The sequence below is a fragment of the Pieris brassicae genome, chromosome Z (assembly GCF_905147105.1).
Source record: "Pieris brassicae chromosome Z, ilPieBrab1.1, whole genome shotgun sequence".
NCBI lineage: Eukaryota > Metazoa > Arthropoda > Insecta > Lepidoptera > Pieridae > Pieris > Pieris brassicae.
Genome location: NC_059680.1, coordinates 8,304,778 through 8,318,832, shown reverse-complemented (window position 1 = coordinate 8,318,832; position 14,055 = coordinate 8,304,778). Strand labels below are relative to the sequence as shown.

At 32.4% G+C, this 14,055-nt stretch overlaps 4 protein-coding genes across 5 annotated transcripts; 1 reads left to right on the top strand and 3 right to left on the bottom strand.

The window, feature by feature from the left end:
• Positions 1 to 379: 379 nt before the first annotated feature.
• LOC123718625 lies at positions 380 to 2,704 on the bottom strand. Its single transcript, XM_045675291.1, has 6 exons — positions 2,548 to 2,704; positions 1,950 to 2,042; positions 1,653 to 1,740; positions 1,254 to 1,373; positions 656 to 907; positions 380 to 560 (listed from the first exon to the last, which is right to left on the bottom strand). Exons 1-6 carry the CDS (start codon positions 2,623 to 2,625, stop codon positions 412 to 414), a joined length of 780 nt encoding a protein of 259 aa, XP_045531247.1. The 5' UTR covers positions 2,626 to 2,704; the 3' UTR covers positions 380 to 411.
• A 764-nt stretch (positions 2,705 to 3,468) lies between these two features.
• On the bottom strand, positions 3,469 to 8,908 carry LOC123718580 (locomotion-related protein Hikaru genki). Its single transcript, XM_045675215.1, has 10 exons — positions 8,681 to 8,908; positions 8,147 to 8,238; positions 7,738 to 7,840; positions 6,848 to 6,936; positions 6,559 to 6,718; positions 6,309 to 6,482; positions 5,733 to 5,858; positions 5,284 to 5,427; positions 4,763 to 4,972; positions 3,469 to 4,555 (listed from the first exon to the last, which is right to left on the bottom strand). The coding sequence occupies exons 1-10, from the start codon at positions 8,754 to 8,756 to the stop codon at positions 4,287 to 4,289; spliced, it is 1,443 nt and encodes a 480-aa protein (XP_045531171.1). The 5' UTR covers positions 8,757 to 8,908; the 3' UTR covers positions 3,469 to 4,286.
• Positions 8,909 to 9,836: 928 nt separating this feature from the next.
• Positions 9,837 to 12,178, top strand: LOC123718926 (transmembrane protein 9B-like). 2 transcript variants are annotated; one of them, XM_045675924.1, is made up of 5 exons: positions 9,837 to 10,257; positions 10,362 to 10,483; positions 10,962 to 11,076; positions 11,338 to 11,457; positions 11,818 to 12,178. In XM_045675924.1, the coding sequence occupies exons 1-5, from the start codon at positions 10,204 to 10,206 to the stop codon at positions 11,851 to 11,853; spliced, it is 447 nt and encodes a 148-aa protein (XP_045531880.1). In that variant the 5' UTR covers positions 9,837 to 10,203; the 3' UTR covers positions 11,854 to 12,178. The 2 variants fall into 2 exon arrangements, with proteins under 2 accessions (XP_045531880.1, XP_045531881.1); XM_045675925.1 differs by lacking the exons at positions 9,837 to 10,257; positions 10,362 to 10,483 and adding an exon at positions 10,491 to 10,766.
• Positions 12,179 to 12,511: 333 nt separating this feature from the next.
• LOC123718925 (uncharacterized protein CG1161-like) lies at positions 12,512 to 13,809 on the bottom strand. The gene is made up of 5 exons (XM_045675923.1): positions 13,610 to 13,809; positions 13,414 to 13,526; positions 13,220 to 13,334; positions 13,028 to 13,153; positions 12,512 to 12,938 (listed from the first exon to the last, which is right to left on the bottom strand). Exons 1-5 carry the CDS (start codon positions 13,673 to 13,675, stop codon positions 12,792 to 12,794), a joined length of 567 nt encoding a protein of 188 aa, XP_045531879.1. The 5' UTR covers positions 13,676 to 13,809; the 3' UTR covers positions 12,512 to 12,791.
• Between the last annotated feature and the right edge of the window lie 246 nt (positions 13,810 to 14,055).

Genomic DNA, 14,055 nt, shown 5'->3' with positions numbered 1-14,055 from the left:
CTAGCAGTCATTTTCATACAAGTTTTTGACTTTCTACCTACACTACTGTTAAAACATTTTGTCTAAGCCCCCTAGTACTCCGATTCAGAATAAGGCATTTCTTTGTTTGTTATATTTTAAGATACGGGAGTCATAGTCAAGAGCGTACTTATAGAATATTCGCCTCGAGGAGGTGTTTCACACAGTCAGTTTGCATATACGTCGAAAGTACATTAAGGGCATAAAGTTAAAACTATTGGCTTAATATTAAAAAAAAAACATTTATAATAAAACGAGACCCCAATCCCAGGAGGAGATTCATTTAAATTCGTCCATTAGGTATAGTCCCCCCCCCCTCCACCACGCTAAATCAATTTTTCGCAATAATAATATAGAGTTATTAATGTAATTCAATAGGACAAAGTTATTTATTTAACTAAATAGCTTAGGACTAATTTCTGGGTCCGGGTCTGGATAATACTGTAGTAAATCAGCAACAGGAGATTCCTGATCTTCATAAAAATCACAGGCCAGCAAATACTCTCTCTTTGAATAGTCGTCACCTTTGCAAAACATCTCTCCTAAAAAGAACGAATAAATTTTAATTTATGTTTACTTAAAAGTGCGCTTCAGCGCTCATCTCGTGCCTCCAAACTCAAATAATAAATATTTTAACCTTCAATGTCCATTATATGGACAGGGCTTTTAGACTCCAGGGCACCAACACAATAATGCTCCTCCGTCAAATCAGGGTGCCAGTACATAATCGCATCTCTACAAGATGTACCAGCGATCGGAAGTAGTATTCGATCCTTGCATATAATCTTATTATTCACAATAGGTTCCTTTACTTCACCAGTACAAAAGAACTTCCTCTTTTTACGCATTATAACCGTGCTTATCTCCAAAACGGTTTTGATGCTGTTACCTGACAACAGTCAACACAATCAATTTACACTTTACTAAATTCTTACTATAAGTATATTAAATCAGAAAATGGACAACCTCGAACAACGATTACGGGGTTAAGAAAAATCACTTATGGATTAGCTTACGATTTATCACGTGGCCATATTCATAAAAATTTGTTTGGCGTTAGAGGTCCATGCCTGTCAAAAAGTGGCTAGATTTATATAGGATAGGGGTCAAACGAGCAGATTCACTTACGGCGATTTGTGGAATTTGTTGAATTTGTAGATCCTTAAATCGCTGAAAAATTGGCGCTGACGTTTTTTACGCTAAATATTTAGAGAAGGTAAGGTAAGAGATTTTACCTTTCTCTCCATTTATAGCTTCGAGCTCCCGCATACCTCGAACTTGGGTTTCCCTACTATTTTGCTGCTTCATGTAGGTAGCTAATCGGTTCATGGCATCCACAAATTCATCAATAGGCCCTTAAAATTGTATTCATTTCATTATAAACCTTATTTGTTTACGCAAATTAATTACTTTGTTAACCTAATTCGGTGTAATTGTAAGATTTAATATCCTTCGTAATATAATATAATTTAAACCAACATTGAAGGGATATTAATAATGAATATTTACTCACGTCGATGGCCTTTCTCTCTGTGTGTTTTTTAAATATTGTACACGTTTATTCTGTTAGATATTCATGTCATGCGTTTTGTTGATCAAAGCCGCGTAGAATTATATAAATGAGAATGGCTTACCTGTACCAAAACTACCACCATCTAAATAATTCAAAAACTGATAGAAACGTAACGCTTCATCAGATTCCATTTCATCCATGACTGGTCGCTGTAAATATTGTTAATCTAGTGTTCATATATTATTTTGTTGTGTTGTTATATACCTAGCCATATGTATTAGTTTCTATTTTTATTATATATTAAAAAAAAGAAGAACTTTCTTTATACTTATGGTTTTCTCTATACTTATGGTTATAAAGATTACGGGTGTATTTAATACACGACCAAAAAAATGTATAAATAATTAAACAAACTTACAAATTTTCCGCTCCAAGCTCCAACATCAGAATAGAGAGAATTAACGCGACTTGGCATCCAGTCTAATGACGAACGAGCTACCAAAACGGGATGCTGCACAAAATTTTATTAATTTTACTGTAAAGGTTTATAAATAACTACCTGCGCTCTGCGGTTTCGCCTGCATTCAATCGTAGCTAAAAGTAAAATAATACTTTTTACGTTATAATAGTGGCAAATAGTAGTTGTAGATTATCAAGTCGTCTATCTAGCAGATTTATATTGGAATATTTTACTAGGTAGTTTTAGGCTTTATCCATTACACATAAAAATTCTCGGTAGAATATTAGTGTAGAAAGTTGTGCTTCAGTCCGATTCTGAAACAGCAAGCCTAGTAATTTTAGTATGATGTACTATAATGTGCAAATGTGTGCGCAGAAACAAGCCATCAACAATTTCATAACTCAAATACCCCGATGAGATTTCTTCATGCCCTGAGTGTTACCCCTCGCAACGCAGGTGCATTACCGGTAGACAAGCATTAGCAACTTTCTAGCTTAGAACTACCTCTAGACAAAGTAGGCTAAAGTCAGTTAAGAATATTAAGATCAATTTTTACCAAGGATGCTTGACGAGTTTTAACATAAATCACACAAAAGTTTAAAAGTAAATTAAAAACAAAATAAAATCTCAACATGTTTCTTAAACGTTTACTTCTAATAATAACAACTTTAAATTTGATAGCAAGCCGCTAATTGGAACGGTTAGGGTTAGTTAAGGTGTTCGATAAGAAAACTCTAAATTTGTAGGCGATTTTTGCCGTCGCCGTGGCTTAAAAGTTTTGGACGTGAATCGTGAGTTTGATCTCCGAAGCATTCATTATTCCAAGATGGTAGGCACAGATGACAATAATGAAGTGGTTGGATTCTATTTGCATCTGTCACGCTAGAGTGATTTAAGACACGTAATTTACTCCTAATCATTTTTTATATCATACATTAATTGTGCAGAGAGAGGAATCATGAATAATTTATTGTTTAATCTTCGGCAAACACCAAACCACAACGCCAAAGAAAAATAACTTGTATGAAAATGGTCACGTGACAAAGCAAGAGCTAATGTCATTCCCATACTAATCCGTTTCGAGTTAGTCTTTCTAGATTTTGTCTCGGGCTCCTGCACTATTTACATCAGATCTGAGTGTGTTTAGCAAAAAAATTACAAAATTACAGTGTAAATTTTTTATTTGTCATTGTGTAGTCTAACAAAAAGTGCAAGTTGAATAAGTTTAATTTTGAAATATAAACTCTTTCTTTTAATTATTAACAAACATTGCGTTTATGTTTAACATAAATGAACTAAATGAAGATAATATTTACTAATTTATGATTATGTCATAATTTTCTAGTAGCTTATTAACTAATAATCAAAATACCTTGTTTTAACTTGAAAGACTTCTTTAACCATTACTGCGTTATATATATTATTTTACATTTATTACAAAAACAGTGCTAGTAAATCGATCTAATTGTACTTATATAGATACTTACTCTTTGAACATTACTTGTGTTAAAAGAGTAAGGCATAATATATGCCTGTTTCTGGCAAATTGTGTTTATTCTGTGACCGAAAGAAACAAATTAGTACTTGGGATGAAATCTATTTGATATATTCTAATTAATTTGAGATATTTGTTTTTAAAAAAGTTTTGTGGCGAATGGCAGTGGCATGATATTTGGCACTTCTTGCTGTCTGTTTTCTCGTGCCAGCTTGTTGAGCTTGGAGGAAGAGTGATGCGTGACATGCGCCACTAGGTTTAGTTTTATTAACTGGGAACCCGGAGAAGTCATGCTCACTCAAATGTGACTGGGGCGGTGGCGTTGTGTGACTGGTCCTTTGATTCCCACAAATATGGTTGAGTAAAACGACGGCTGGCCCACACGTCATCGTGCCGTTCCGGAAACTGGTCTGCGAGGTTTCCGTTCAGTTTTGCAATTTAATATAGATAAAGAGCGGATGGTATCTCCCTTTATCTGGTTTCTTCTATCTATGTTTGCCATAGTCATTTTGTAAGATGATTTGCTATTTTGAAAGAGTAACGAGAATTTTTTTGCGCCAGCTTTTTCTCTCGGACACACAATTGTATTCTTTGCCGATTAGCCATGTGTACCGACAGAAATTTAATGACGTGCAATAAGTGATACCTGTATCTTATATTACATAATAAACATTTTTTATGGCAATCATATTATTGCATCTCTCTCTCGGTTCTTAATCTTACCCTATGATTAATGCATGCCAATGTTTGCAATATATAACAATACTCTACATATAGTGCCTACATATCGTTAACTCAAATCAATAGGCATTGTCAACATGAACTAAAGTGGTATTTTCTATATAAATAGTATCTGGATTTTTAATTTCCGCGGGTGGTAGGCAAAACGGCGGTGGGTGGGACCAAAAGCCATTTTCTGTGCACACGATGGAGGCTTCACCTAAAACTTGATAACCAGTATCACAGGTATAGATTAAGAGGTCACCCACGGGATATTTTCCGTCTTTTGATCTAGTTTTCGTCAAAAGTTGTCCATGTTCCGGTATGATAGGATCAGGGCAGTATATCGCTGAAAATATGCATACAGTATTATTATTGTCATGAAACTCTAGGTCATTGTCAAATGAATACTATCTAACATAATAAGTATTGTATTGGAACCAGTGGAACAAGAATCTTCACTGGTTTAACATATATATAGATTAACACGTTAAACACAACAAACAAACCAATTCAGTTGTTAGTAAGAATAGACGAAAAATGTTAAGGTACTTACGTATGCATTGTGGCATATCCCCAGACCATTGGCCATCATGCTCACATTCTAATCCTGGAGCTCCAACGAGTCGGTATCCCCAGGAGCAAGTGAACACAGCTCTTCCTCCGAATGAAGAATTGTGTTCAATGATACTTAAGTGAGGATTGAGGGACGTGAAGAATGGACAGAAAGTCTCATCACAAGTGGGTGGTAAAGAAGACCAATGACCTGAAAAGATATTAAATACTATCAGACACCATCACCAATGTGACAAGTAAGAGTCGGAATTCGGAACCGAGTTCGGAGTCTGACTTGAGCGTGAATAACTTGGAAATGTTTCAACTCGAATGGTGTTGTGATTTTATAAAAGCAATATTTTTTTATCATGAACCACAATCGTTTAAAGAGTAGATTTTATGTTATTTCTCAATGCACCTAATATCACAGGTCTTTCTGTGTGATGTTCTTTGGATGCTTTTGAAATTGAAATTACGTGCAATTTTGGGTTTATAAACTGCAATTCGTAAGTCTTAATTTACCGTTTCCCATACAATGGAGTTGAGGGGATCCACTGAGATGGTAGCCAGGTTCACAACTAAAATGAGCAGTATTGCCAAGCTTATTGCCCGTAGTATACAGTCTCAATGGAGGTGACGATGTTGCTAAAGGATTGCAACTAACACCTAAAAATTTATAGGAAAAATATTAATTGTAAACATATACAACCTATGAAACTATTATGTATAATAAAAACTCGAGCATAGTTCACAAGTGTATGGTGGAGTCCTGAACACCTGGGCATTTAGCAGACATATTTGTTGCTGTTGTTTCCCAAACCGAAATCCAATTAGTAGGTAACCTTATTTTAAAACACCTTGAGAAAGATTTTGTGACGTTTCTATAATATCAAAATCTATTTATACTTTAAACAGTTATAGTGTTTTTACAAACCCTTCGCTATAAAAAACAATCATGCACAAAGACTCACTAACAACTCTGATAGATATCTTGTTTGTAGTTCCAGCTGGTGTAGCGCAGGTAAATGTTTCAGCAAAACGAGCGCCAAGCTTAGGCAGAGTAATACGAAATATATTGTCTAGTTCATTGATCCATCCTAGAATAATATTTCATTATTAGGCATATCAGAGTCGTTTATAATTAATGAAGAGAATATTTTCACATCGATAACATTGGTTATTTAAAATACATGAAACAGTAGGATAATAATAGACAATACATTCTTTTAATTCTTTTTCTATCATCTTTTCAAAGAACTAATCTACTCCCTTTCAATATTTTCTTTTTCGTCAAGTATTATGAGATTATATACAGTATATACAGTAATCTGGATAACATATATAATCATAGGATTCAAAGTTTACAAAATAACAACGATTACGTTAATAAACTTTGTAAAATCATGTTCTGACTGTCAGAAAAAATAAAAAAATGTCGGATTGTAAACCTACGTGTTTATATATTATTTCATAGTTATTGATTTATACGGATTACGGGTATAATATGTTTTTAGAGGTACTGAGGTGACAATATATTAAACAAATACCTGTTTTATAGTTCTCCATACTATGAGTCCATGTCCATTCTGGTTCGCCAGCGGTTCTCAGTGACATACAATCAAGCCATATGGTGCTCTCAGGGTAAACATACACTTCACCAGTAGGTTGTACAATAGCGGAACCACTTGCTACCTCATACCTTACTGTCGGTGGAGCATCGCCTAAAACATGGTTATAGTACAACTTGGTTTATGGAATATATGGTCTCAAAGGCCTAGTTATGGTTTATTTAGGCACCTGTGAAGTTTGTTATGACTGTGGTTGGTACGCATTCAGGAAATTTCGGATCCCACTCGCCATTTTCACAGCGTATTTCATTCTCCCCCTTTAGTTTATACATGCCGAAGTATTTGCACCTTGCAGTAATAGTTGTGTTATGCGGAAAGTTTGTATCATTCTGAAAAAGATAAATTTGTTAGTTTTACTTTGTTCATATTACTTAATGATATTTGACTTAAAATGTTTTTGAGGTTAATATTTTACTTAAATAAACTTTTAAATAAATTACATTAATAAGTTTACGTACCTCAATAGAAGAATTTTTATACGAAACTGATAATAGCGGAAAATCATTATTGTAAGTGCATTCTTTCAGGAGAGTCTTAAATCTGCCATCTAGAAAAGACACATGTTACAATTTATTAAGGCCGTATCCCAGTACGAATTGCTGAGTCAGTACCTCGGGGTGGACTGCGGTACGCAATAGAGAGCTGGAGCGCTGAAGCACGCCGGCCCGTAATAACAATTAGTTATGTACAACATTAAATTAATGTAATTTTAGCAAATTTTTTTCTGAAATGGATTACTTGGCTTGCGATAAAATATATCGTGTAAATTGCAAATTCATGTTCTATATACATTTTCGGCATAAAATGAATTTAAAGTGTCAAAATTGCCTTTTGTTTGTTGATGTTTGGATTTTTTTTACGTCGAGCGAAGTTATTTAAATCGTGTATCGATTTTACAAAATGGATACATAAACTACTCAACTCCACCATATATTTTTTCCATTCACCCTACTTCAAGAAACGATGACAAAAAATGGAAAGAAACAATGTACTTTTTTCGAGTTGTGCGACCGTATAGTCCCTTACAAGTAAATATCTCTGGATGTCATAACTACGACCACCGCCTGATATTTCGTGATGATGAATACTACCTTAGAACTACCGTTTTTACCATTTTTATGTGATATAATTTTGTTGTTACATGAATAGTTGAGTAAAAGTCCTTTACAGTGACAGGCCAAAGTCTTACGGGCGGAAGTACTTTGTAGTGTGAATAAATATACGTAATAATTAATTAATTATTACTTGCCCAACTCTCTTTCCATGAAGCCTATATAATACGTATTATATTTTTTAAAGATAAATGAATGTCTAAATAATTCTAGAAAACAGTAATAATTACAAATACCTGGTGAACTTGAACACAGAGGGCCTACCCAATATCCATCCACACATTTCAATTTACAAATATATTTCTCCGGTAGTGGTCCAAACGATATTGGAAATTTTATCTATAAATAAATAAAACTCTTTACATTTTGAAAAACTCATTATTTACGTAATATGGCTTCCCGGGCCCCGAGGTTAACATGACGTCCCGAATTGTTCATACTACCTGAATATCTTGGTAATGATAAAATTGGCTGTGGCTGAGGCTGTGCATTAAAAATCTTGGATAAAAATTATTGTATCTACCAACAATTTATAAACCCATATACTAAAGAAAAGTATTGTCGTTTTTAAAACAGAAAGCGTTCTACTTAAACATAGGTTAGGATAGTTTTAATATTAGAAATGTATTTTTGAAAAACTTATACCTCTTTAACTTTTGCGAAATTTTCCAAAAATTGTTTCATATCTAAATTCAAGTCGTCTAGCGTGAGCTCCGGAAGTGTACACTTGTAATCATCTAAAAAATACGCGAATATTAACATCTATAACTGATATATGCTATCGAATCTTCGAAAGTTCGAATTCTTAGTATCATTTCTATAAGAATAAAACCTAGCATGAAAGCCTGAAGATAATTGTTGAGCAGAGGTTAGTTTCGACTAACATTTAAATCAGATCATTAATTTAAAACCTGGAATAAACTCTTAGTAGGTGTCTCAGGAATTATTAGCATTACTACATGTTCTATTGGTTGCTGTGTTAATCTGAGTATGTAGTATATCGCGCCGCTTCGTTTTTATAACAGTAATTGAATAATATCACACTGAATTGTTGAGGACATCAATTTATGGGTCACAAGGCAACGCATGCGTGGGAACAGTATAAATATATTAAATTCTATATAGTATTTTAGTTTAAAATAAATAAAAATTTCATTAATAAACACCAGTAGTACTTACCGTTACGTTCAGTTGTATCGCCATAGATCAAAATTAAAATTGGTGCGCATATTAAAAGCCAAAGGCATATGCGCATGATAGAATGTAATTAAAATGTAATTCGTAGTAGTTTTTAATGTAATAATTTAGTCTCACCAACGCTTGACACTTGATCTCGTGTATTATTTTTTTCTTTAATGTTTGTACACGTATGATATTCGAGGCGTAGTAAACGTTTTTGCAGTTACACACCGCGCTATATTACATGAATAGTTTGAGTACGTAACAGATATATGGTTGTGTATAGGTTAAAAGAATAATAAAAAACTTTAACCTCACAATAAAGCCGTTTTTATAGTTGATGCAATGAACTCCCTACCTATATCTACCCTCAGTATTGGTTCAAGATGCCACAACTGAACTTTCATGTATGCATAATTATTACTTTCAGTTACCTACTTATCATTTACAATTTACCGGCATGTGGAATCTATACGTTCCAATTTCCATTCATATTTAGAAGATATGTATTGCATATTGTAAAATTAAAAATTGTTGTCCCCACAGTAATGTAAATGTATCCTCCTATTTTACCGCGCCATGCTGATAGAGGCGAGTTCGATTTTCTTATTCATTTATTAGTATTTTTTATTTAATTACTATTAATAATTACTTTAAAATACAAAGTAATGGTTGCAGGTCAAATAACAAACAAACAATAAAAAAACAACCTGGGGGTTTTGAAGGAGTGACGGAGAGTTTATTGCCAATTCTTCTCGTCCGATCTACGTCCTTGATTTTTTACCTGGCAGTGAACATAAATTTAGAACCTTTTATTTTTTTCCGACATTCATAATTGTACAGACTTACTACATGAATAAATTATATGTTTATTAAGAAAAACATAAGAAACCCTATCATCATAGGGCTCCGCAAAAACAGTTAAACAACACTGAACGTAAGATTCAAACGAAAAATATGTCAATGTCTGTGAGAAGTTTTAACAACTGTGTGTAAAAGTTTTATTTATGGGCTAAGGCCTTTCTATGAAATGTTATATATTCTGTAGCAGTCGAAGTCTGGTTGGCAGCAAATCGTTCAGCGCCACCAATCTGACAGTGGCTCAATACTTGCCTAGACATCATGAGGCATGAGGCTGGCTGGGAGGGAATGTGGAGATAGTGGGCACGGGATGGTCATGCCTCGTCTTGCTCGCACTTGACTTCTCGTTTACCGCTACCGTTACGCTGCCATAACACTGCACTTTAAGGTGCACTTTCATTCTATGGTCGGCTTGTCATAATACGCTTTTGGTTTTTATTTTAAAATTGGAATCAAAGGTGTTTTTTAATTAAATTAATCTAATTAAATTATATTTATTTAGAAAGGTTCAGTTTATAGTAACATTTTTTAAATTCACTTTTTGCCTGCTATCTGTGGAACACCGAGTAAGCTTAAATAAACATTGTTTTGACTGTGGAATTTAGATAACCAAGTTTATTTTTTATTAAAATTAAATTAAATTGTTGCTGCTCAAATATAGAATGTTTACTAAATTAGTCGTGTTAATTTGTTTCGGATTTTCTCCATCTATTTTGGTAAGAATTTTCATATTAGCAATTTATTTATTAATAATAGCAATGTCTAACTATATGGATTCATTATCATAAAAACTGTATTTTGATTCCTTTTTTAATTTCAGGCACAATTTTATGAAGACCAAAGATGTCGTTGTGTCTGTCCTAGTCAATCAGCTTTTTTAAACAAGACCGTTAAAGGATCTGATAGAAAACTATATATTGCATTTGTACCACCCAATAAATGGTACCTAAGGATTTTATTCTTTTATCAAAATAATTTTATTTTCAGCCAAAATAGCGTTTACAACAATGAAATATACAGTATTTGCAATTTTCTTAAACAGCATAGTATAAATAAAATAATTAAAATTAATGAAAAGAAAACTAAAACAAATTTAAGAAGTTTGGTCCCTGTGGCAGAGTAGCTTTAATGAAGGCAGCATTTCCTCGCTGTATTGGGATATGTATTCGTTGCGTGAGAAAAGCACCATGTCTGGGGTCACCAGTACACCAGGTGGGGTTACCAGGTGCCAACCTTAATCTTTAATTAGCGCCTGTGCACTTGAACCCCACATAGTATTAATAAGGTAGTTTTGTAAACAACCTTTTGAAATTATAATCACATGTACATCAATTGTTATTGAAATGTATAAATATTGAATCATGTAGACCTCTGCGGAATGTCATTACAACTCTTTTTATGATAAAAAAAACTATTTCAGTACTTGTGATGCTGTTATTTTACCACTTGTGAGTGATGAAATAAGACAAAATGCTCAAATATTCTGTCCTAGATGTGATTGTACTTATGAATCTAGAAACACAACTATTATTATGGTATGATTTGTGCCCATTTTATTTAAATAATTGTGTAGAATATTGTAGGACCAATATATTAACAATAAATTGACACAACAATATATTATTGTAGAAGTAGGTACAATTAACAATTAAAATTTATTGTATAAAATCTGGAACTCTTTAATTTTGATTAGAATATTAATATCAATTATCAATCAGTCTGTAAAACCTAAGAAACTTAATTTGGCAAACACTTTTTTAAAGAAAGAACATATACTAGATTTTATTTATTTTCAGGTTGTAGTAATAATGGTTTTGTGTGTTTTAATGCTGTTGTCTGCATATTTTATATTCCTGTCAATACTTGGTCCTCTTGCTGTTGATAGAAAGCTCTACGTACATGTAATCAATGATGAGGTAAGAATTTTACCTACTACTTACATTTTGTAAGCTATGATCTTCATCTTGCACACTGGCTGAATTTACAAGAATTGCATTATTTATAATCAGTTATAAAATGGTTTAGATTTTAAGTTTTTACTTGTTATGTTTATATGTATTGTTTTTAGTTTTGTTTTATATTGCATTAGTATTAAGTTACTGTAAAATAGGAAATAAATAGATGAATATTTACAAACCTTAGGTTTGATATATAGGTCATCTATTGGTTGTGGGCACATTATTCTTAACAATTAGACAATAATTGTCCAATTTTAGTAAAATTGTATGATCTAGATCAAATTTTCTGTAGAGTCATTTATTTTCTCTCCTTTTCAGGCCCAGAGACCTTTGATGCATGATGATAGTGATTAGAAAAAGGCACTCACAGACATTGTGATATTGTATTGTTGTTATTTTAATATTGATGTGTATTTTGTAATATCTAAATTAATAAGATAAGTATTGACAATAATCTTATATCTATATTTAAGTGTTAATGTATAATTCATAGTATATTTGTGAATATTACTAAATGTATACTTACTATTTGAAAGTTAACATTTCATTTATGATTAAAAAAATATAATATTGCCTTTAATTTAATATTTTAGAAAAATTCATTTTAGTGTCAACTATTTTGACCAGTACAGTTACCATGAGTAGACCAACTCGCGAAATAAAGATGTTTATATTCTTAGTGTATCATTTTAATGTCACCTTTCCTTTGCTTATACAATTATTCATGTTGTTGTTGGTGTTTGAATGAGATGGCTGGTTGCCTAATTTAAATATAATCACCTCACTTATCACCATATTTTACCCTGAAGAGATTAAGTTTGAATGACCTCTTCTAAATCAGATAATTGGAGGTAGAGACCTAATCCATACTTTATTAATTGTGGAAATGTTGAAATTGGTCTACATAATTGTCCAATTTATGCCATAAATTCCAGTAAAAGTGAACCTCTAACCTAACAACAAATACACACTTTAACCAATGCTATGCTGTAGTTTGTGAAATAACCTATGAATAATATTTTTTTTGCAGTAAGAAATGCCTTTATTAATGTTCAAAACATGAAATAGTTAGCCTAAACTATCTTTAATGTATCACCATATATAAACATACATCAAATTTGTTTAAAAACTTTTCTTAACAAATTCAGATTGGTATGTTTACAAATAGACTTATTAACATATCAAGATTTTAGATAGCAGCAATGTGATAGCTACAAAGATAAAGTAGTACATAATGTAACATATGTTGAACTATGTATGGTAACATATGTATGGTAGAACTTGCTACAGATCTAATTCAACATGGTATGTCTATCATAAATATTACGCCTCTGTTCGCGAACTTGTCTCTTCCATTTGTCTTGTTGATGGGTGACACGGTTGAGAACATTGCCACGAGCACCCATCTGTTGAGATGGCCCACCAAGTGTACCCTCATCCTGTCAAAAAGTATGCATGTAATTATGTTTTTCTGTATATACTTAAGCCATGAAAATTAAATTAAATTTTATAGGTATTTTTTACTTACATCTTCATTTGTATGTTCCTGGTATGATGCCTTAGCTCTCTTGTTTATTAAAGGGTCAAGACAGATTAAGAATCCCATGTATGCCACAAGTAACATTATCACCCATACAACTATAATAACAACAACCTACAAATTGAAATCATATTTTTAATTACTTAATCAATTTTATTCATTGCTTTTATTTTAACTGACCTGAATTATTGTTGTGTTTCTATTCTCATAAATGCATTCACATTGTGGACAGAATTCTTGTTCACGTCCTTTAATCAACTCTCCAACACGGGGAAGAATGATTCCATCACAATTACTGAAAGATATAATAGTCAACTAGACCTTCTATTTTTCTTCACAATATAAATTACACATTAAGCAAAGAGAGAATGTACCATTTGTTAGGTGGCACATTTCCAATATAAAGGGTACGATCGGAACCAATAGTGCTGTTTAGTGCTGCTGGCCGTGGACAAACACATTTGCATCGTTTGTCATCATACGACCCCTGTAAATAAGTCAAAAGTATTATCAATTATAATGTCGTTTTACCAGATCAAAAATAAAAGAAAATTAGATATTTGTACTCACAGAAACTGGACTAAAAAAGACAAGTACTGGAATTACTAGAATTAGCTGTTTCATTGAAATCATCATTATTTTTACATTTATTAAACCAATGACAAAAAGAGATGATTGATGATTTAATCTTATATCAATAAGCTTACAATTTAATTAGATGTACTATGCATTTACTCAGCAAGAATATTATTAAACCTTTTACTTTGAAGTTTTATTTTTATTTTGAGTTTGACATAAGGTTGATTTGGACATAGACATTTAAAATAGTTCGCACAGCATAACGAAATGTTGACAGATAATGGCAAAAATATTTTTTTTATATTATCTTCATAATATGATCCATTATAAAACGTCGCGGAAAAAGAAAAACTTCATGGAAATGCAGCATCACCTCTCATAACCAACCAATGTGGTTAATGGGTAATTTATATTATAATTTCTAAGATCTAATTAGT